The sequence below is a fragment of the Bacillus rossius genome, chromosome 14 (assembly GCF_032445375.1).
Source record: "Bacillus rossius redtenbacheri isolate Brsri chromosome 14, Brsri_v3, whole genome shotgun sequence".
In the NCBI taxonomy this organism is placed as follows: Eukaryota; Metazoa; Arthropoda; class Insecta; order Phasmatodea; family Bacillidae; genus Bacillus; species Bacillus rossius.
In genome coordinates, this window is record NC_086341.1 from 47091215 (window position 1) to 47112441 (window position 21227).

At 37.6% G+C, this 21227-nt stretch overlaps 1 protein-coding gene and 1 long non-coding RNA gene across 3 annotated transcripts in view; one reads left to right on the forward strand and one right to left on the reverse strand.

Annotated features, from left to right (window-relative positions):
* The window catches only part of LOC134538875 (ADP-ribosylation factor GTPase-activating protein 2), a 33787-nt gene that overhangs the window by 9364 nt on the left and 3196 nt on the right, over nucleotides 1-21227 (forward strand). The window contains exons 4-10 of the mRNA XM_063380454.1: nucleotides 706-822; nucleotides 5219-5362; nucleotides 7269-7427; nucleotides 10696-10826; nucleotides 10938-11078; nucleotides 13973-14225; nucleotides 18443-18676. Of these exons, the coding sequence (XP_063236524.1) occupies nucleotides 706-822; nucleotides 5219-5362; nucleotides 7269-7427; nucleotides 10696-10826; nucleotides 10938-11078; nucleotides 13973-14225; nucleotides 18443-18676 (1179 nt within the window). The remainder of the gene's footprint in view (nucleotides 1-705; nucleotides 823-5218; nucleotides 5363-7268; nucleotides 7428-10695; nucleotides 10827-10937; nucleotides 11079-13972; nucleotides 14226-18442; nucleotides 18677-21227) is intronic.
* LOC134538876 (uncharacterized) overlaps nucleotides 1-21227 on the reverse strand; it is a 47975-nt gene that overhangs the window by 4613 nt on the left and 22135 nt on the right. The window lies entirely within an intron of this gene.

A 21227-nucleotide genomic window follows, 5' to 3' on the forward strand; every position in this document is an offset into this window, starting at 1 on the left:
ATAGTTATAAAATGTTTTAATAGTTTGGTTTTAAATCTCGTTATTGCAAAGTGATAAAATGGTGGTCCCTTCAAGTTTTGTGTTATTGAGGTTTGAATTTTTTTTTTGTCAAAGTCTTTGTGGGCGGGGTAGGGTTTTTTTGCATTTGATACACTTATACTCTTGAAAACAGGCTGTAAGTTTAAAAAAGAATTAATTCAGTGGCTGTACAAATAAATATTTTACTCCTTTGGATCTGTTTCACCATTTACTTTATTTTAACTTTATTTTTATTTTTTTCTCAAATACAGCAAAGGAAGTTCTTGTTTGGATTCCTGAATCAGCTTAGGCTGCCTAGATACTTAGGTTATATTTAGGGCATCTTTAGGGCTGTGTGGAAATATATTTTTCTGTTGAGAAAATTTTAGGGTAATAGAGGATTTTTTTATTGCTGGAATCTGGACAGGACTGGGAAAGAATTAATTACAGTGGGAATCCGGAAATAACTTAATGAAATTAACAGTCCATACTAATTTGTTTTTTGAAATGATTGCTGACCCTATCAGGAAAATAAGTATGAAAGTTAATTGCATATTTAAATCAATTTTGTAGTTCAGCTTTCCATCTGAGGCCATTTACTTTCACGACTTAAACTAAACGCTGAGGATCAACAGATATTTAGGGGTGATAACGCTGATAACATAAATATTTTTTGTGTTGTTTCAGTTACATTTGGAAGCCCACACAGAACCAGCAGCAAAAACAGAAGAGAAGGAAGACGATTTTTTTTCCGAGCACTCAAAAATAGAAGCACAAGTGGAAGAAAATTTGGAAGATAATTTGGTATGTTATTGGCTATGTTCATAGTTTAATTTGTTATTAGTACCAGTTTCACAGTGTTAAATAATGACAGTATGCATGTTCTACTTGTATCATCCATCTCAGGAACATTGAAACCTTAGAAATTTCTCAGTTAAAGTGTTTTCCTTCCTAATTAGCTTCAGGAATTCTGTATAAACACATTCAATCCGTTTGTTTGAAATGTTATAGTCCACTCCAAGCACATTAACTTTGTATTGGGTTTCATCATAAACAAGACAATATGTCGGTTATTTATTATCACTTAAATCACCTTTGATATTAAGAGTTTCTAAATTAAAGTACCCCATGCATGAAAACTGTTGTGAATGAAATAATTATCACTGAAATACAGTACAACCCTGTTATAACATTCTCCAAGGGACCAACATAAAAAAATGTTATAAGCAGGAAAATGTTATAAGCAGGAAATCATCTTCACTTTGTAAAAATTACACGGGGATTGATTAAATTAAAAAGTATAGGTAAAACAACACAAAATACAGGAGTATTACACTAAGTACAGCAATAGAGTGGAAAATTGGTTAATTTTATTTATAGATAATACCTAATAATATGCTAAAGAAAAAAAATGTTTTGTACAATACAGTTCAGAGTCGAAACAGAAATATTCAACTTTTGCAATCACAACACACGTTTTGTTGGGGTTCCTGTCCACTTGGTTAATAAACTGAATTTTTTCAGCTACAGAATATATTTTCGCTTATATTTATCGGCCATCATAACCGTACAAAAACCTGAATAAAATTTCAATACGGCGTATTTTAATTAAATACGACCATGACTACAATAAGTAAAAAAATAATAATAATTACGGTAAAGGTTAACCACAAACAAAAGCCGTGAATATATCCATAGAACAGTTAACCATCTCAAGGTGTTAAACCTTTGAAACAAAAACCAGCACCATAAAGTATAGTAGCACTGTTTCCGACCATGTATCAGTGCACAAAATGTGCATCATAAGTATAAAGGAACAAGTCATAGGCTAACAAGCGCGAACAGGACGCCATATTGATAGTCGATCCGGTGCAAGTTGTGGAGTGCGTGTGTACCACGTCTATGGTGAACTACTCAAATTTAAACATCTGATGTTTGTATATGCGTGCTGTATTTTCTAGCTATGGTTTCGCTCTAAATTATGACTTTGAAGGAAGGGATACCGCAAATTGTGGCAGTTATCAAAGTAAATTTGAACGTTAAAGGTGGGAATGTAGAAGTTTTAATATTGTTATAGGCGGGAAATTAAAGCATTGTGATAAATGGAGAAATGACGGGACCATGAAATTATGGTGTTATAGGCGGGAAAATGTTAAAAACGGGAATGTTATAACCGGGTTGTACTGTATGTATAAAAAAATTATATTTAGTTTTTAAATGTTTTTCCTATCATTTTAAAATTGGTTGTAGGTTTGGTTTGAAGATTATAAATATTAGCACCACGAGACTATCATGATATCACGAACTACAGTAAGCAATTGACGAGATGTTAAGTCCAAATGAAAAAATAACAAATAACTGCAGAAACGTGTTTTGGGAAACGAGAACAAATACTTTTTACACAGCTATGCGAAAATGGGATGTAATGTAGGAGCTTGTTAGGTGTGTTAAATTCCAGCCCGACTTATATTTAACATTGGAGAAGTATGGGTATAAGTGTATCTGCCTTAAACAACTGAAAAGTAGAAAGCAAGCAGGGGTTTTTCCTATAAAACCCACGGCAGTGGGGGACTGGTGCTGTAACAAATAATATAAATCCTTTGCAAAAATATATATTTCTTTATAGTAAAATGCCTATAGAGCGAAAACATATATGAGTTGATTACAAGCAATGCATTCCCGCGGGATGCAATACAATTACCAATACAATCATTCATACAATTTTAAAATAATGTGGAGATAAAGCGGGGATGGTGGCGAAGCGTTAGAAGTAGCACAAATAATATGGGCCCGCTAGGCTGAAAGCAACAGCAAGACAGAAATTACAATTACGACGCGGCTTGACAAGAAGTGTCCAATGCCATCGTGGCGTGCCCATATACAACCGCAGAACATTTACGCAAGGCTACAGGCAGTACTCGGCGTGAGCAAAACAAACTTAATTCAAAATTGACCTGAAGGGTCCAACAGTGATAGCAAATACGAATCATTACAATACATGGCAGACATACAAAGGTGAAAGCGCGGCCACAATGCGCAGGCAAGAATAATACATCAAACTTGATTACAGACGCTAAGTTTCACAGCCGAGTACAAAACAGAACGCGACGCCAGGCCCACAGTGACAGCCTTCGAGTCAGACGACCGAGAGACTGCGACAAATAAGCTGGGAGCCGAGTATATATAGGCCCGGTACAACACTCGTCAGAGCGCGCTGGTGAGGCGGCGGGGAAGGGGAGGTTGGAGAGGAAGGGGAAAGGAGGGGAAGGAATTCTGTGCAGTGCCCACACTGCTTCATAAGATTATATAGTGAATTATGATAAAACCGAAATAACACTCTAAAGCATGCCGAAACACCATGTAACACCTAAATGTAAGTTAACACACCTTATAGTTATAGCACTGAAATGCAAGTTTTATCATGGAATTAGCATTTAACCAAAATTTAATTTGAAAAAATAAAAAAGTAATCTTTTAATGTTTGAAATTAAAGGACTGTCATTCCGAACAAATAATCGTACTAAAGTGCATGGAACAGAAAAATTAATTCAATTTTTATTTTTTTATTTTTCTGAATGTATCTGTTTTAGACTAATTTATTAGTGGTGCACCGATGCGGATACCGATGAATCGTAATCAGCGTTTATGAGTACTTTCCGATTAATCGTAATCTGCGATTATCTTAACGATTACTTTGCCGATTATCTACGTCCCGGCGTAATTAAGTAGGTTTTTACCGTGTAATATTTTGTTACACATTTTAGGACGAAATACAGTAATATTTGTATATATTACAGAATTCATCTAACTCCGTCATATCATGATTACAGATATTTCGTTAAGTTTAATAAATCTCATTGTCTCGAACAATAAAAAATACGTTTTTCCTATACGTTTATTTACGTTTCGTCTTTTTTTCTGTCTTTTTTTTAGTGGCCTTGTACATTACCTATAGCCAGAGACGTAAAATAGATGGCACGCAATCAAAATACCACAAGCAGTTGCAGTGGATTCTATGACAATCAATCTTTTTGAGTCGTAGTAGCGGTTCAAAATCGTGGTCCCGATACCTTCTAGAGTTTATCACTGCGTTTTACAAACTCGTTATGGGTATCTTTGGTAACATTATCCGTTGTTGTGGTATTTGTATGTGATGTGAAAAGTGTAAAAGTATTTATAATTTTATATATTCAGTCAACATAAATAAAATCACATGTGCTAGAATTGGTTTTGACGTTTTGAGTCATTTTTACATAATTATAGTGAGATTTCGAGTAGGGAGAAAAAAAAAGTGAAGTGTGGAAACATTTTTCTATAAACTCAAGTGAATAAAATAAAGCAACATGTTTACATTGTTGAACGGTAATTTCTCGATGCAACCTTATGTGATAGTCGATAATAATGCTAGTTTTCCGCAACAAAAACTTACCCATAGTAAATTACAATTATTAGACTAGTTCAAGTTGTTTACAATAACAAATATAAATAAAAGTTAATTTAATTTACACTTTGCAATGACTTAATAGTGTATTTTATATATTTTTACACTGTTGTTATAACTGTATTCTCAATTTTACCTAATCTAGTTATTAAATTCACATGGGAATATAAAAAATTTTGTGTGCATTATTACACTTAAAAAAATTTGTTCATTATAATCGGTAACTGAATCGGTATCTGCCGATTATTGCTCTCATAATTGGTAATCAAATCGGTAATTGGTAAAGTCATATCGGTGCACCACTATAATTTATCATAAAAGTGGAGCATATTAATTTTATCACTATTTTGGTGGAGTAAGTGTTACAAAAATGCTATTTTTTTAAAAATAAAAACAATAACATCAAAAAAATCTTTCTAAAAATAAAACTATAAAATCTTGTCACTACTTATAATTGATGTTTATGATTAACATTTCTTTGATTCCAGTTATCTTTAAAGGAATCTGTGAGATGTATCGACGTAACCATCACCTGTCCTTGGTAGAGCTGTGGTTGTTCGAGTGGTCAGTTACGTTGCTGTGGACAGTGGGTGTTCTCGAAGTGCTCCCGTTCACTGCATTCGTGCATTCGTCGGTGCCCCATTCCCCTCCCGCCCCCTCTCGCTGTCTCTGATGGCCTCCATGTGACTGGAGTCTGGTCGTTGCAGTGTACGGCATGAGGATCAGCGTGATGTCTGGGTTTGCTCTCTCTCTCTCCAGAACCGTGCAAATGGCTCCCTGCAGAACCTCGCCCCGGGCACTGGCCCCAGTGTGGAGGCCGCCCTGAACGCCAGCCCCGCCGACGTGTCGCACGACAGGAAACCAACCATCGGTGTTCGAAAACCTGTTTCCAAGCGTCCAGGGGTGAGTTGCAGTCTCCCACCATGTGCTGCCTTGACTCACTCTTCTCTCCGGTTTGTTTGGCAACAAGTGTCTGATACTGCGCTGCCTTTTAGTCGAGTCTGTAAGTAATTAGTATGCATAATACTTTTGGACCAATCCTAGTTAGTTATGAAGATGTGAATGAAAATTGACAAAAGAGGCGGTTTTAATTTATCTTTACTACTTAATGTTGAGAGATAATTCCAAAAGCACATCAGAGTGAAGATTCCGTAGAATATTATGCTTACTTTTACTGTAAAAAGTTTTCATAATTATAATAATGATTAAAAAAAAGTATTTTAAATTATTTGTAGAGGTTTCTTGTTAAGTGATCACCTTGAGAAAAATACAATAAATATATTTTTATTGTAGTTAATGATCATGTAAAATTTTATTATAATCTGTGGGGTAAAAATAAGACAACATAAACCTGAATCACTGGACTTACTAGTGTGTGTAATATTTGATTCAGCTCATGCAGCGTCAAAGACATTTAAAAATGTGTTTGTCGGTAAATATACATAATTTTCGTATTTATTACTTGTTTACTTTAAACATGCATTAGCTATTTAAAGGTTATCAATCTTAACAACTCAGTCTAACGCTTTACTGCTGTGTTAACTTCATCGTTGCTGTATGCTAATAAAAAAGTGCCCACATGTCTACAATTGAGAGAGCCTATGTTTTTTCCGCAGTCAGTAGCCACTGCAGCAGGACATGCATGATTCTTTTTATTTATTTTTTAAGTGGAAATTTTTTTTTTTAACCAGGCAGGGTGTCTACTGGTCCCAAATGTTGTAAAAGTTGCGATAAAGTTTTGAAATAAACATTAGTGATACTAGAAGTCACGAACTTTAATTTTCAGAAGCGATTAGTGATTTGCAATTTTTTTATATGCCTTACTTCAGTTTGTTGTTACACCTTAAAATGTAAATATTAGGCGACTGTCCATCTAAGTCTTGGAATGCTGCCAAGTATTACGGATTTCCCTTAATTATTACTGAATTACAGTAATTTAGATAGTTATGGAATGTTATTTGTTACACAATCGTAGACACTTACTCGGATAAGAAATGTTGTTTATCTGTATTCTGTATGATAAAGCTGGTTCATTCTGCTGGTTGGCTGTATGTTTTGCACAATAGTTCCAGTTGTCTGAGTGATCGCTGCGCCATGATTTCAGTGATACGTGAAGGTGTGTGAGTTTTCAAAGTGTGTTGAGGGCAGCATCAGCCAACAACAGTTGTGTTGCCTTTTCGCGTAGCCGTTAAATCGTGAAGTATGGTAGAATGGTAACAAACTTAGGATGAGTATTTAGCTTGAAGTTAGAGGGTTCAGTGTTTACCGTTTTCTACAGGTTTCGTTTCCCATTTCATGGGTACAGTTCCATAATTATTTTTTTTTTTAAAAAACAAAGCCTTTGCTTGTTTGCTATTTTTTTTTTGTTAAATTTCTACACAGCTGTTTAGTATAATTAGTTTTGAATACAGTTGTGCAGCATGGTGAAGTGTTGATGTCGGATGGTTGGGAACAGTGGCAGGGTGGCCACAGTCAGTACTTTCGTACTAGATCAAGTACTTTTATAACTTTTTTTTAGCGGTCTAGTACAGATCTAGTACATTTTTCTTTATATATAATAATATTATTGTATCTCCGATATGTTTTATTATTAAGCGTAATTATTTAAAAAAAAAAAAAACTATGGAATGTATGTGTGGTGCATTGCAATGTCACAATAACTTATTAAATTGTTAAAAAACCATAAAAAAAATTATAATTTAGTACTTTTTTTTTCTGATCTGGTACGTACTTTTTTTCTCGCCTAAGTTGGTAGGAAATATTTGTTTCCCTTGTGGACGCCCTGAACGGCGGGTGTGCGGTGTCGCAGATGATGGGCGGGAAGAAGGGGGGGCTGGGCGCGCAGAAGGTGAAGACCAACTTCGCGGACCTGGAGCGGGACGCGGCGCGGGCGGACCAGCTGAAGGTGCAGGCGGCGGAGGAGGCCCGGCTGGTCTCGGAGCGCTCGGCCGAGGAGGAGCAGAAGAGGGTCAGTCAGGGTCCCCCGACACCAACAATTCAATATTATTGGTTTCACAAATTATTTCAGTTTAAGGACTTTTTTTGTTTCACCATTTTGTAGCAAATTTTGTGCTCTTTCTAATGGTACCAAGCACCGAGATTGTAAGCGAGAGAGAGAGAGCGAGAGAGAGAGCGAGAGAGAGAGCGAGAGAGAGAGAGAGAGAGAGAGAGAAGATTAATAGAAAAAAGTTATAATAGGTTTACTGAACCGACGATGTTCGCAGGCTTTCCCACGGCCGTTGCCTGGAGTGGCTTGGCTTCTGGGTTGTGGCCGGGAGCAGCAGGTAAACTGCTCCCCCGATGGTGGCGACTGCAATGTCGACAGAAACGTCAGCGGATTATTCGCCGAGGGCACAGCCACAGCCACAGCCCAGAAGCCAAAGCTACTTTACTGAACTGATGTTCACAATTTTTGGTAATTGATTTTTTTTCTACTTTTAACATAGTTTTGCACGTACTTCTGGGCATTTAATTACATTTTACAAGTGATATTTGTAATCTAGGTAAAATTCTTAATAAGTATGATGACTTTCACAATTCTACGTTAATAACTGTTAGTTCAAATGTTAGTTGAAGCAAGATGTGTCACTCGACATTGGTTGTAGATTTAAAAAAATTTCACCAAACAGAGGGAAACTTTGAAGGGCTTTAAATTTGAAACTAAAACCAGTATTCCAAAAATTAAAAATAATTGGGTTCTCATATTTGTCTGAAGATACCATGTACCAAATTTCCTCCAAAACTGAGATGGTGGGGTGGCACCCCTGGATGATCTGGCATGAATTGATTGCCCCAGCATCAGTCTTAAGCAACATTGTATATTTTCTTAAGAGAATATCAGTAAACTCTCATGAAATTTCATAGTTTCTCAGGGAATCACTAACTTAATTTCAACAAGCTTTTGAAGAAATAAAATTACGTTGTATTACTTATATTATACAATTATGCATAATTGTACCCTTTTAAACACTTTTATGATGTTATAGAAAGAAGTATTTTAAATGCTGGATATTTATGCCTTTCTCTTATGAAGATAATGCAAAATAATGGAGTTATAAGCAATTATATGTTAAAAGTATTTACCTTCAGGGTTCATACACGTCCTGGAAAACCTGGAATTTCAAAAAACTGTTTCCAGTACTGGAAATGTCCTGGAATTCGCAAATAATTGTTAATTGTCCTGGAAATTTTATTTAGCACACACTGTCACAGTAAAACACTTGATTAAATAACTTAAGTTTCCTTTAACTGAAGTAAATTCTCCGTCCGTGCAGCATGTATTGTAAACAAACCTAAATTCATAAATAACATGTCGTGAAGTAGACGTTCATCTATAAACTAAAAAGGCGTAATACACGAACTTGCACTTTAAAGCTGTTTTTTCATTTCGGTGTTTTCACCAATGTGATATGTACTAGTAAAAACATTTTTAAAGCCATTAAAATGAGGAAATTATTATTTACTTATAGTCAGATCTGTTCATATTTCTAACTTTTTTATTAATTTTTCAGTAATACTCTTAGCCAAAAAAATCACAGTTTCCTTCTTGTCCCATATCATAAAAATATATTTACAACTGCAAAGCTTTCAAGTTGATATGTTCCTTTGGGTGGAGGATGTTGCTGTTTCAGAACGGGCTATTGCTATTTGGCCACAAGTTACAGCATTTGTCGATTCTTACAAAGGTAAACCCAAATCTGCTCTGTGTACCAAGTCTTTTCAGACTGTTCAGAAGGCTACTAAAGATCCACTGATGGTTGCCAAATTGTCTTTCTTTTCCTTTATTGGAAGCCAGATACAACCATACCTCAAGTGCTACCAGACTGATTCCCCCATGATTCCTTTCCAAGCTTCTGACACAATAGAATTGTTGTATGGACTAATGTCATTATTCATAAAGAAGGAAATTTTGGATAAGGCAAACAGTGATGTAGATTTGTGTGCACTTGATCCTAATAGCAAGGATAACACAGTGTTTACGAAGAGTATCGAAACTGGTTTTGCAACAAGAAAACAACTGATTATGTGTGTTACACAAAAGAAAGTCACAGACAAGGATGTTTTAGTGTTCAAATCTGAATGTCTACAGTTATTGAAAGTATTGGTTAAAAGTATTCAAGATAAAAATCCATTGAAATATCCTGCAGTGAGATTTTCCAGGTGTCTTGACCCTAGAACTCTACTATGCAATGAAACTGAAACCACTGAAACATTTAAAAAGTTGCTTCAGCAGATTGAAAATAGAAAACTGATCAATACAGGTGTGTGTGATGCAACTTTACTACAATTCAAGTTGTTCATCAGAGAACTGTCACCAGATCCTTCACAGTTTACAAACTTTGATAGAAATACTCAAAGGTTAGATTCTTTTCTTTTTGTAAATATTTCCTGGACAACAAACAGTATGCAGATTTGTGGAAAGTATTTAAACTTATTTTGACTGTCTCATGGCCAAGCATCTGTAGAACGTGGTTTCTCTGTCAACAGAGAAATGCTTGTGGAAAATTTAACAGAAAAAACTCTAGTAGCAATGAGGATTGTGTACGATGAATTCAAAGATAGAAAAGTAAGTGATGTATTTTCAGTATTTGCTAGATCATCAAGAATGCGCTATCAGCACTTCTTGGATGAACAGAAGAAACAAACATCTAGAGAGGAAAGTAGTATAAAGAGGTCACACATGTTAGAAACTGTCCAAGAACTGAAGAAGAAGCTGCAGATTGAGAAATCAATTGATTCAATGAATGAAGAAGCTGATTCTATGGTATTACTTGCTGAGAAAAGAAATGATCTCACTCGTCTTTCAAAGTCCAACGCATACAGAAAAAATCATGTGAATCGGCAGCCGAAGTCGCAAAGTTAAGTGAAGAGATTGAAAAACTGTCTAAAAACTGTTAAAAAAAGGTAATAATAGTTTTGTTGTAGTTTAGAATCTTGGAAAAATATTGAAAAACAGCATTTTTATTATTATTAGTGTTTATCTTTGAATTAAGGGCTTGCCATTTTATTGATTACAATTTAGTATCAAATAACAATAGTTATGTTTGAAAATCTGTGAAATCTCCTGGAATTGTCCTTGAAATTTTTTTTTTTCAATTTGTGTATGAACCCTGACCTTATAACAGGGTCAATGTATCGATTGTGAAAATTTCAATTATATTTTTCCATGGTATTGAAAAAAAGCTGTTGTAACTACTAAAAGGTCAAATTTTGATAGTCAAGTTACGTTTTTCCAGATGGCTTCGATGCGTCTGGCCTATCAAGACCTGAGTGTGCAGCAGAAGAAAGAAGAAGAGAAGTTGAAGAAGGTCGACCCAAAGAAGGCCCAACAAATCGAGCGCCTAGGCATGGGCTTCGCATCGCGCACGTGAGTGTCGCAGCCGTTATGGACCAGGTGTTTGGGAATACAGTGATTCATCGCGTAATCGTAGCAATAGTGGTGTTTTTGCAATGTGCAGTAATGCGTGTGATGTTCCAGGGGCGTGAGCCACTCGGCCTTGAGCGACATGAAGGTCATCGACCAGGAGAGTCCCAGCAAGGCGGCCGGCAGTTCCAGGTCGGCCTTCGACCGCGACGAGAGCTTCTTCGACGACTACAGTTTTTCCTCGGGATTCGGAATGTGAGTTGTTAAAAACCAAAGTGTTCGAGTGCTGAAATTTTTCAAACTTATTAAGCAGGATATTTTTAAGTGGGTTTTTCCTAAGAGGGTTTCTCTTTCCTTTTAATAATAACTTATGGCACAATCTTACATGCTATGCTGATTTTTTAAATTTTCTTTAGGTTATTATTAAGTGTAATAAATGGTTCTATAAGATTGGACAAGATTATGTGGTTTTATATTTAGTTTAATTACTTTTTTTTTATGGGAGATATTGGTGCTAAATTAAATTATTTTGTGAATTCTGTTGATTCAAAAAATATACCATATTAGTAAACAAAAATGACACATGATTTCGGCCATTATATATTGCGCTTTACAGTACATTAATTTTTAATAAGCTTGTTTTTACTACTTGGAACAATAAAAATATATTTGGTAGTATTAGTATGTTTGAAAAACTGGAATAATACCTTAGTGAAAAAGGGAGTTACTGGAAACTGTTGCAAGATCAATAAAACTAAAAAAAAAATTACCATAGTATTTACAACTTACATTTTGGTACAAATTTCCTGCTAAATAAAGTACATTAATTGAATTTATTAATTCGAAAGTTTAGGTTTTTGTGATTTGAGTTCATTTTTTATTACAGTTAAACCTCTATCTATCGAACTCGCATGTATCGATTGTCCGTGTTTATCGTATACTTTCTACGGTCCCGGCAAAATTGTCATACAACTAAGGTTAAAAAAGTCCGCTTGTACCGATGTTCGAATTACCGTTTTGTCCGCATTGATCGTACAAAATATGTGGTCCCGTCACTATAAATTATAATAGATGATCGTTTAACCATAAAGATTTTGCAGAAATAACCATTTCTTAGAAAGAAACCGTCATAAAAACAGTAACGATAGTATACAGTAGTAAAAATCACCTTAAATCTGCAGCCAAGTAATGGAGCATGTAAATATGAAAAGACAAATGAACAACTTACGAAGAAATATGGATGATGTACCATAACTACAGTACAAACCCAATTGTTATCCTAAGATAATTACCATAAAAAGAACTAAAGATTCTTTGTCGATACCATAATTACTACAGAAGCACGATAGCTACCACATTTGCACTACAGTTACCGTAACAACCGAGATGTATATTTACCGTGACGGTAATGTATTTATTTATGACATACATATTAAAATTAAAGAACATTATTTAAAAAAAAGGATGTTAAATTTTTATATGTACGTTTGACACATGTTGCGAAGAAATAATGCGATCTGAAAGAATGCAGTACTACTACGAAAAGTGAAAAGGGTACTCGTGGATTTTTAGGTTATGGCAGTATCTCTCGTTTTTCAGTAATTTCGGCCGAAAATTAACAAACGTATCGGAAGTCGACAGAAATGCTGATTCAACTAAATATTGGTAAAATCGGCTTCTTCAGTACAGCTCTACATTTGATGACATGAGTAAACATATTTCAGACTTCAGGATATTGAAAAATTCTTTAATTTCCATGTAGATTTATTGTGCGTATGTTTTTTTTGCAAGTGTAAATTGAATTAAGTAAAATACTTCCATTTTTATTTATTTTTCAACTGATTTAACTTTAATGACAAGTAACTGATATACATATTTCTGACACTAATTTTGGGTTGAAATATTATTTTTTAAAAATTCTTTGAGTAAAGTCCACATCTATTGAATGTCCGCATCTACTGAATTTTTTTGTTGGTCCCCTGAAAAACGATAGATAGAGGTTTGACTGTAATAATGCAGGTTAATTTTCAATTTTATTTGCATTTTGGTGCTAGATGTGTGTTAATGTGCATTTAATTGTTACGTGGTGTATTGGCACACTTTTCGGAGTTATTTCGGTTTTATCGCAGTTCACAGTATAATCTTATCCCTAGCAGTAATTCATGCAAGTGATAGTAATTCTGATCACTTGTGCATCCTTGTACAGCTCGTAAGTGAAGGTAAATGGATATCTGTGCGAGAGAGCTGTGCGAGGGGTAATGTCGGTGTGTGTGTGGCGGGGCCCTGTACTGTGCAGTGTGTGGCCGGCAGGTACAAGAGAACTGTGCGAGTGGTAATGTCGGTGCGTGTGTGGCCGGTAGGTACAAGAGAACTGTGCGAGTGGTAATGTCGGTGCGTGTGTGTGGCCGGCAGGTACAAGAGAAATGTGCGAGTGGTAATGTCGGTGTGTGTGTGGCCGGCCCTGTACTGTGCAGTGTGTGGCCGGCAGGTACAAGAGAACTGTGCGAGTGGTAATGTCGGTGCGTGTGTGTGGCCGGCAGGTACAAGAGAAATGTGCGAGTGGTAATGTCGGTGTGTGTGTGGCCGGCCCTGTACTGTGCAGTGTGTGGCCGGCAGGTACAAGAGAACTGTGCGAGTGGTAATGTCGGTGCGTGTGTGGCGGGGCCCTGTACTGTGCAGTGTGTGGCCGGCAGGTACAAGAGAACTGTGCGAGTGGTAATGTCGGTGCGCGTGTGTGGCCGGCAGGTACAAGAGAACTGTGCGAGGGGTAATGTCGGTGCGCGTGTGGCCGGCAGGTACAAGAGAACTGTGCGAGTGGTAATGTCGGTGCGTGTGTGGCCGGCAGGTACAAGAGAACTGTGCGAGGGGTAATGTCGGTGCGCGTGTGGCCGGCAGGTACAAGAGAACTGTGCGAGTGGTAATGTCGGTGCGCGTGTGTGGCCGGCAGGTACAAGAGAACTGTGCGAGGGGTAATGTCGGTGCGCGTGTGTGGCCGGCAGGTACAAGAGAACTGTGCGAGTGGTAATGTCGGTGCGTGTGTGGCCGACAGGTACAAGAGAACTGTGCGAGGGGTAATGTCGGTGCGCGTGTGGCCGGCAGGTACAAGAGAACTGTGCGAGTGGTAATGTCGGTGCGTGTGTGGCCGGCAGGTACAAGAGCGGCGCGGGGGACAGGAGCCTGGACTCGTTGTTCCCGGAGGGCAGCGCCGGCCGGGACCGCCACTCGCCCTCCAAGGGCTGGGTGGCGGTGGAGCCCGAGAGCCAGCGGCCGGCGCAGGAGAGCCGCCCGCGCCGGGCCGAACCCCCCGCCCCTCCCCCCGACTCCGACCAGGCGCAGAAGAAGTTCGGCAGCGCCAAGGCCATCTCCTCCGAACAGTTCTTCGGAGACTCCGCGGACAGCTCGGTATTCCTGTTTGTTACTTCATGTTATTCTATAAGGACATAATAGAATCATGGTTGCTACAGGACTAGAAAACCGGGAAAACCGGGAAATGTCAGGGAAATTAAAATTGTCAGGGAATTCCGGGAAATGTCAGGGAAAATTCTACGAAATCTGGAAATTTTAAAGTTGTGTATAATTCAAACAAAGCTTTGTTTTGATGCGATCGTACCGCTACCGAACGACTACGCTAAAAGGCTGCTGCTTAAGGCACACGGCAACTGCAACTTTTTTTTTACTTGGTATACGATTGTCCGTTGCTATAGGCTGTTACAACCACCCACCATAACTTCTGGCCAATCCAGGCACTCGTTTGTTCACTACCGAATCCAGGCCTTCATTTGTTCGTGTTTTGCTCCTTTTTAACTTGCCGTTGAGACTTTGTATTATGTTCCGTTCCATGCAGTGAACTACAGAAAGGGGGATGGCGTCGTTTATCTTTTGAAGGCTATTTTCACGTGGAATAAGATGAGTACAAAGCTTATTACACTAATTTAAAGGCGTTGTTTCAGGTGAAGTTAGTTTTTGATGCGATCATAAGAAAATAAAGTTCATTTTGATTAAGAGGCAATACCAATTCTCATTTTGAAAACTACCAAGCTGATATGAAAACACGTGGCTTTTGTGCGCGGTTATGTTTTTGCATTTTTTTCTACCTATTTTTTTAAATTACTTTTTTTTTTCAACCGTAATAATCTGTGAGTTCTGTTGCATGGCACTTACATTGTGTATAAAAAAATATGCATAACAGAACATGTTTTTCCCCAGAATCGTTAGTTAACATTGTAAGAATGTAAGAGTATTGCATGTTGTAATGCTGCTATTGTAATTCACTAAGTAGGTCCGTTATATTGCTAGGTGTGAATTTGTAATAGTTTTTGTATTTGTTTACTTATTTTTTTTAAGAATTCATAAACAATAATTTTTTAACCTAACCTGAAAATATTATGTACTTTTTTTTTAGCTTAAATATGTCGAAGAAAACTACTTTTAAGGAGAATTGGCTCAAGGAGTCACAGTTTCAGCATATCAAACTCTCCGCTAAAAACATAAATTCTGCGTACTGCACTTTGTGCTACAAAAGTATTCAACTCAGCAATATGGGTCGAAGAGCTCTCACCAGCCATGTCGAAGGAAAAAAACACATTCGCAATTCTGCCGTCAAAATAACACAAAAAAAAACTTATTTTACCTCATGTTGAAATTTTTATATTACATTTAATCATATGCACGTTAATATTTATAGTATGTACTTCAAAAGAAAGTCAGGGAATTTTTCTCTTAAATTTCTGGAAAACAGGGAAAAGTCAGGGAATTCTAAGATTCTATTTCTGTAGCAACCATGAGAATATTCTAGTTATCAATCATCAGTTTCAATACAGAGGTGTTAAAGCATCATATTCTTTGATGCCCTTGTTACGCAACTGTGTCCAAACGGTGTTACTTCGGTGAATCGTAGACAACCTCAGAACACAGTTCCGGAGCCGTAGTGGTCTACCGCTGCTGTAGAAGGATTTCGGCAGTCTGAGAGCCATCGTGTCCGATTTTGAAACTTTGGCGGATTCCAGTACTATCACCCTGGTGATATTGTAGTCCTCAATGCTAGACGAAAACTATCTTTTCCTAATGTAGCAAATACAATGAACCTAGATTGTAAATGTGGTACATAAATAAGGTTAATTTTGTTATATTGCTATTTGTGTAGGGTAATATGTTGTGTGTAATTTTGAGTAGTGATATAAGTTCATTTGTTAACATTGAAATGATGTGTCATTTTAACTTTTGTTTTAATTCTTTTTTCATAGTAGATGCTCATTTTTTTTACAGCCTATTTAAATGTTCTGATTTTTTTTCCCATTTACTCAGAGGATACCAGATTCTTGTAACATTATTATTGAATGTCGTCTTTATCGATTTTGAAATGTTGACATTCAAGTGTTTGAAGTAATGGATTTTGTATACTCTTGATATACAACATAATGATTTCAATACTCTTGTATTGGCAAGTGTCTCATCGATTGCACTACTTTGAATGTTAGCTATAGTATTTAACTAGTACATAATCCCATATTTGAAATAAGTAATTTATAACTAAATTTTCTTTTGCGTACAGTAATGTCAAGTTCTGAGTAGATTCAGATAGAAAAATCATAAAGGTGTTGTTTACTGAACGAATTATGTTAACTTCGTTTCCTTCTGGGTAAAGTAATTTTGTTAATATTAAATATTTCCGAGCGTCTGCAATGGCAACCAATTACCCGATAACGTGAATACGACTTTTCTATCGCTGACGAGATAAACGTTTTTCAGTGTGTTTAGCTGGTATCACTGTATCTGACTCTGAGACATATACCTCGTTTATGGTAAAATTTCAATCCGGATTGAACCTGGAGTGGAGTGAACTCAGAGTGAATGTGTAACGAACATAGACTGACGAAATGTGTTTATGGTAAATATCACAATCCAGATTGAAATGTAAACAAGATCGAAGTTGGAGTCAACATGGACTGAAAATTTTGTGGTGCGATTATTACGTCCAACAATAACTCTACTTCCATCTCTGTCCACACATTCCTATGCTTTTTTTTTTTTTTTTTTTTTTTTGCCATTTTCACAAATTCAGAGCTGCCAACCATTACGGATTTTCCGTAATTATTACGGTTTTAACACCGAATTACAGAATTACGGAACATCGCACTTTTATTACGGAAATGAGGCTTTGTGCTCCATGTTAACGTAAAAAATTCAGTTTCTGATGTGCGTGTTTCGTGAACGCAGTTCGAATACATCCCGTGTGCATATACTGTCAAAAATAAGTATATTAATTCTCGTGTTTTGAGATAACAATGGGATAGTATTACGTCCGTTTTACGATACAACTAGTACATATTCTCAGATTTTTCGTTTGTTGGCTACTTATATCACAATAATTTTTGTACGGTACTTTGGCTAACATGTGTTGTTTTAACTTATTTCTTGAAAGCCATTTTTTTCATCAATGTGTTTTTGTGGTGTCTACAGACGTGAAAATCTGTTATGTATTTCAATAGTGTTGTTCTTCAGTGCCGGTTGTAGAAATGAAGCGTGTGACAGAACAATGTGTATCTGGGGAAAAAAAAATAAGTAGGCAATTCTTCACTATTCAAAAGAATGGCCATGCTTTTCTTCAAATGTTTCGGAACGCCATGCGTTTTGTAATGTATGCACGTGTGACTTTTCGATTGCACATTGTGGAAGGGATGACTGTAGACGGCACATTGAATTAAAGAAACATGCGAAACATTTTATAGCCATTGCGAGCAATAAATCTATCGTTTTTTCGCTACATCTGAAGAAACGAAAGTAACGAACGCAGAGTTATTGTTTACAATTTATTTTGTTTTGTCTTCTGTTGTTTGTTTACAAGACAGTTCTCATCCAACCAGTATAAAAGAAGCAAAAAAAAAAAAAAAAAGACAAGTTGTTCAAAAGTTTAACTTTGAATACTTTGAATTGAAGACAAAATTTACAGTAAAATTATTGACATTTCTTACATATTCAGATGATTGTATTGTTTAAATATTTTTTTTTAGATTTGCAACTTGCAAGTGCAAATTAATGAATCTAAAAAAAACTATTTATTGTATTAATATACATAGGCCTATATATATATATTTTTTTGCATGTTTTTGTCCTGGTTTTGTCTGTGTCGTAATCCCCTAGGAAAAATTTATCGTGCATGATTTACGCGTACTTTTGTCATATTTATTGTCATTACTGATGGGTGTGATTTGAGGATGGCAGCTCTGCAAATTATGCCTGTAATGCAACGAGACCAATAACAAACAATGCAATATGGCGGCGGCTTGCTCGTGCGTGTTTTCTTTCCACTCCAGTCCGTGTTTAAAGTAAAATCTCCATCGGGATTCTTCAGTCCAGTCCACCTCAGCAAGTGGAGTGGATTATGTATCTCACTTCACTCCAACTTCAGTCCACAACAAAGTGTTTTAAGTGATATCTCAATCTAGATTCCTCACTCCACCCCCAGGTTCAATCCGGATTGAAAATTTTACCCTGAACGAGGTAACAGTTCACTGACGCAGCTGCTTCCTGCTCGTGGGTGTTAGAGGCACGCATGTCCCACCGGAACGAGAGGTGCGTCCCGTGTGCATGTCAGAGACGGGCGGTCGTGTTGCCTGCAGTGGGAGCGCAAGGCGAACCTGACCCGCTTCGAGGGCTCGTCGAGCATCTCGTCGGCGGACTACTTCGGCGCGGGGCCCGGCGGGGGGCCGGGCGCCCGGGGCGGAGGCGGGGGGCTGACCGCACAGCTGCACACGCCGGACTTCGACGACGTGCGGGAGAGCGTGCGCCAGGGGGTCACCAAGGTGGCCGGCAAGCTCAGCTCCATGGCCAACGGGGTCATGTCGTCCATACAGGTGGGCGGTGGGTGGGCGTTTCCGCGCTCGCGCCACTTGAAACAACGTGCTCTTTTCATTTTTGAATAATTTTTTCAAGCCATAAGAAAACATAAAAATGCTTTCAGGCAATTTTTTTCTCGGAATCTATAAACCTTGTTTCACTTACACGAATAATTTCATACATTAAACAAGTATACATGCTGAAATATTATTTTTTTTAGCAATGTGCTGCACTCCTGAAAAGGAGTATCAAGAGTGACACATTCAAGCAAATGCATATAACTTTGACCTTTTGTTAAAAAAAAAAAAACTATAAGGACCAATGAAGAAAAAATTCATATGGCCTCATAACTTCATCGAGGCAACAAGTACACATAATTTTGTGGAAATCCGTGTTGGTGGGTGACATTTCAAAAATTTTTTGCTACTTGCAAGTAGCATGGAATCATAATTTTTTGCTGTGAAATTTTTGTGTCCCGTCTTGCTCGGTGAGATGAGGACAATGCTGTGCGGTTATGTAAGAGAGGAGAGGGCAAAAAAGACATTGAATATATATATTTTTGAGACCATCTTTCAGTCTCAATACTTAATTATTGTTTATAAATATTATATCTTAATATATATAAATCCAGTGTCCTGATGTTTGTTTCCAGTGAATTCTTCACCAAGTCAACCGATTCTGATGAAAATTGGCATTTATGTGTAATTTTTTCCAACTTGAGAGATAGGTTTAGTTTTTATTTCGATTAATGGTCTTAATAATTTATAATTACAGTAAAACCTTTTTGTTGCGACCCCATTTATTGCGACCACCTCTCTATTACAACCCGATTTCGAGGAACCGTGAAAAAATTGCCGAAAATCCGAAGATAAACAGACAGAAAATAAGTTTCTTGTGGTGAGTAACGTGTTGCTGCGTTTCTCTTGCCGAGTGCTTCCTGTCGACCGCTGTCAGCGCTTAACAACCCCCATTCCACGTCCCTTTGTCGGCAGGGTGCAGATAAAGGTTTTTGTGGCAACGTGTTTACGTTTAGCTTATTGCGAGTGTCTAGTGTGGTACGCAGTTAAGGCAAAGCTACCTGCTGGATTTCTCTTGATTTTGATTACTATCGGTTGACAATACACAGCGACCGACTGGATGCACGCCCGCCTCGACTTGTTTTAACTGCCGCAGCGATGTTTATTTTGACAGCTCAAGCAATTAATTTTTCCCGTGGGTTGATAGAAAAAGGTCGCTTCACCCAGCATAAAAAAAAAGGCTACGCCACTTATTCCCCGCGCAGGAAACACACTGGCTGCCGTCTGTCTACCCCGCATTTATCTTTCTTCTAACATTCCACGTTCTCCTCTCGCGCGAGCAATAACTAGGGCCACGATTATATGGTGAATCGCGAAATCGCGAAATTTTCCGCGAATTTATATGGAAAATGCGAAAAAAGCGATTTTTAAGAAAAACCGCTAAATAACACCGAAATTACACAATACAAGTCTCTTATATTTTAATGTGAAAAGCTTAATAGTCAAGACTTGCCCGGGTCCTGGTTGATAAGCTGGAAAAATTTCCTGCCTTGCATTTCTACATGCTTCCTCTAATCAGCTTTAGGGCGCCGTCTGGTCAGCGTGTGTGTTAGTGAAGCGGGATGATAAGATCGACGCTCAATGGTAGTTCTAGCGCGGTAAAACCTCTAAGTGCAAGGCTTCTGAACTGGCGCGCAGTCATCTCGTTCCCGTCAGATAACAGTGAAATTTGAGCGGTGACCATAACATTATATGGCGGAAAAATAAAGATAAAGGTGTAATGCATTTCCCTATGATACTTTCAAGAAATTTGTAACGGGTTTTTTACACCTAAAACTTCGAAAACATGTCTTTTAGCCATTTTATCTCAAAAGAACCATTAACAAATTCTTAAATGCTTTTCGTAAACAGACTCCAGTCGGATATATAGTATAGTTTGGAAATTGCGTAGGTTTTTCGTGGCTGTGCGCGGCACACGACTGTAGTTGCCATGCGTCACGCGCCGAGAATGTTGTCCGGCAGGAAGGGCGAGTATAGTTCATTTGCGGCAAAAATGAATACTTTTACGGCCCTGCTAAATTTTTCCATTAAATAAATTTTGAAGTTTCAGTGATTTTCCTTCAGAAATAATGTTGTGTAACTAACAAACAATTTGTATCAAAACAATTAACGGTAAATGGCTGTCGCGGGGGCCCTTAAAAATTTTTCATTTTACCAGAACTGGACTATACAAACCTGGCTTTAGTCGCACACAGTTTGGTGAAGGTGAGGAAGGATGTTGACAGTTTCACATGCCAAAGGACGTTGAAGTAGGAGGGGGAGAGAGACACGATGGTTTGTATGCCTGGGAGGGATGAACCTTGAAGTCTAGACAAGGGAAGGAGAGGTAAGCCGTATGACGTCATGCATCCGCCGCCTGTGCTGCCGCCAGCCTGTCTAGACGATATTCCCGCGCTCCCACTTACGTTGCACAAGCTACTGCTGCCGTATTTTTAAAGGAAATGTCCCATTATTTTTTTGTTATTCTCACATGAACATTATTGGAAATATT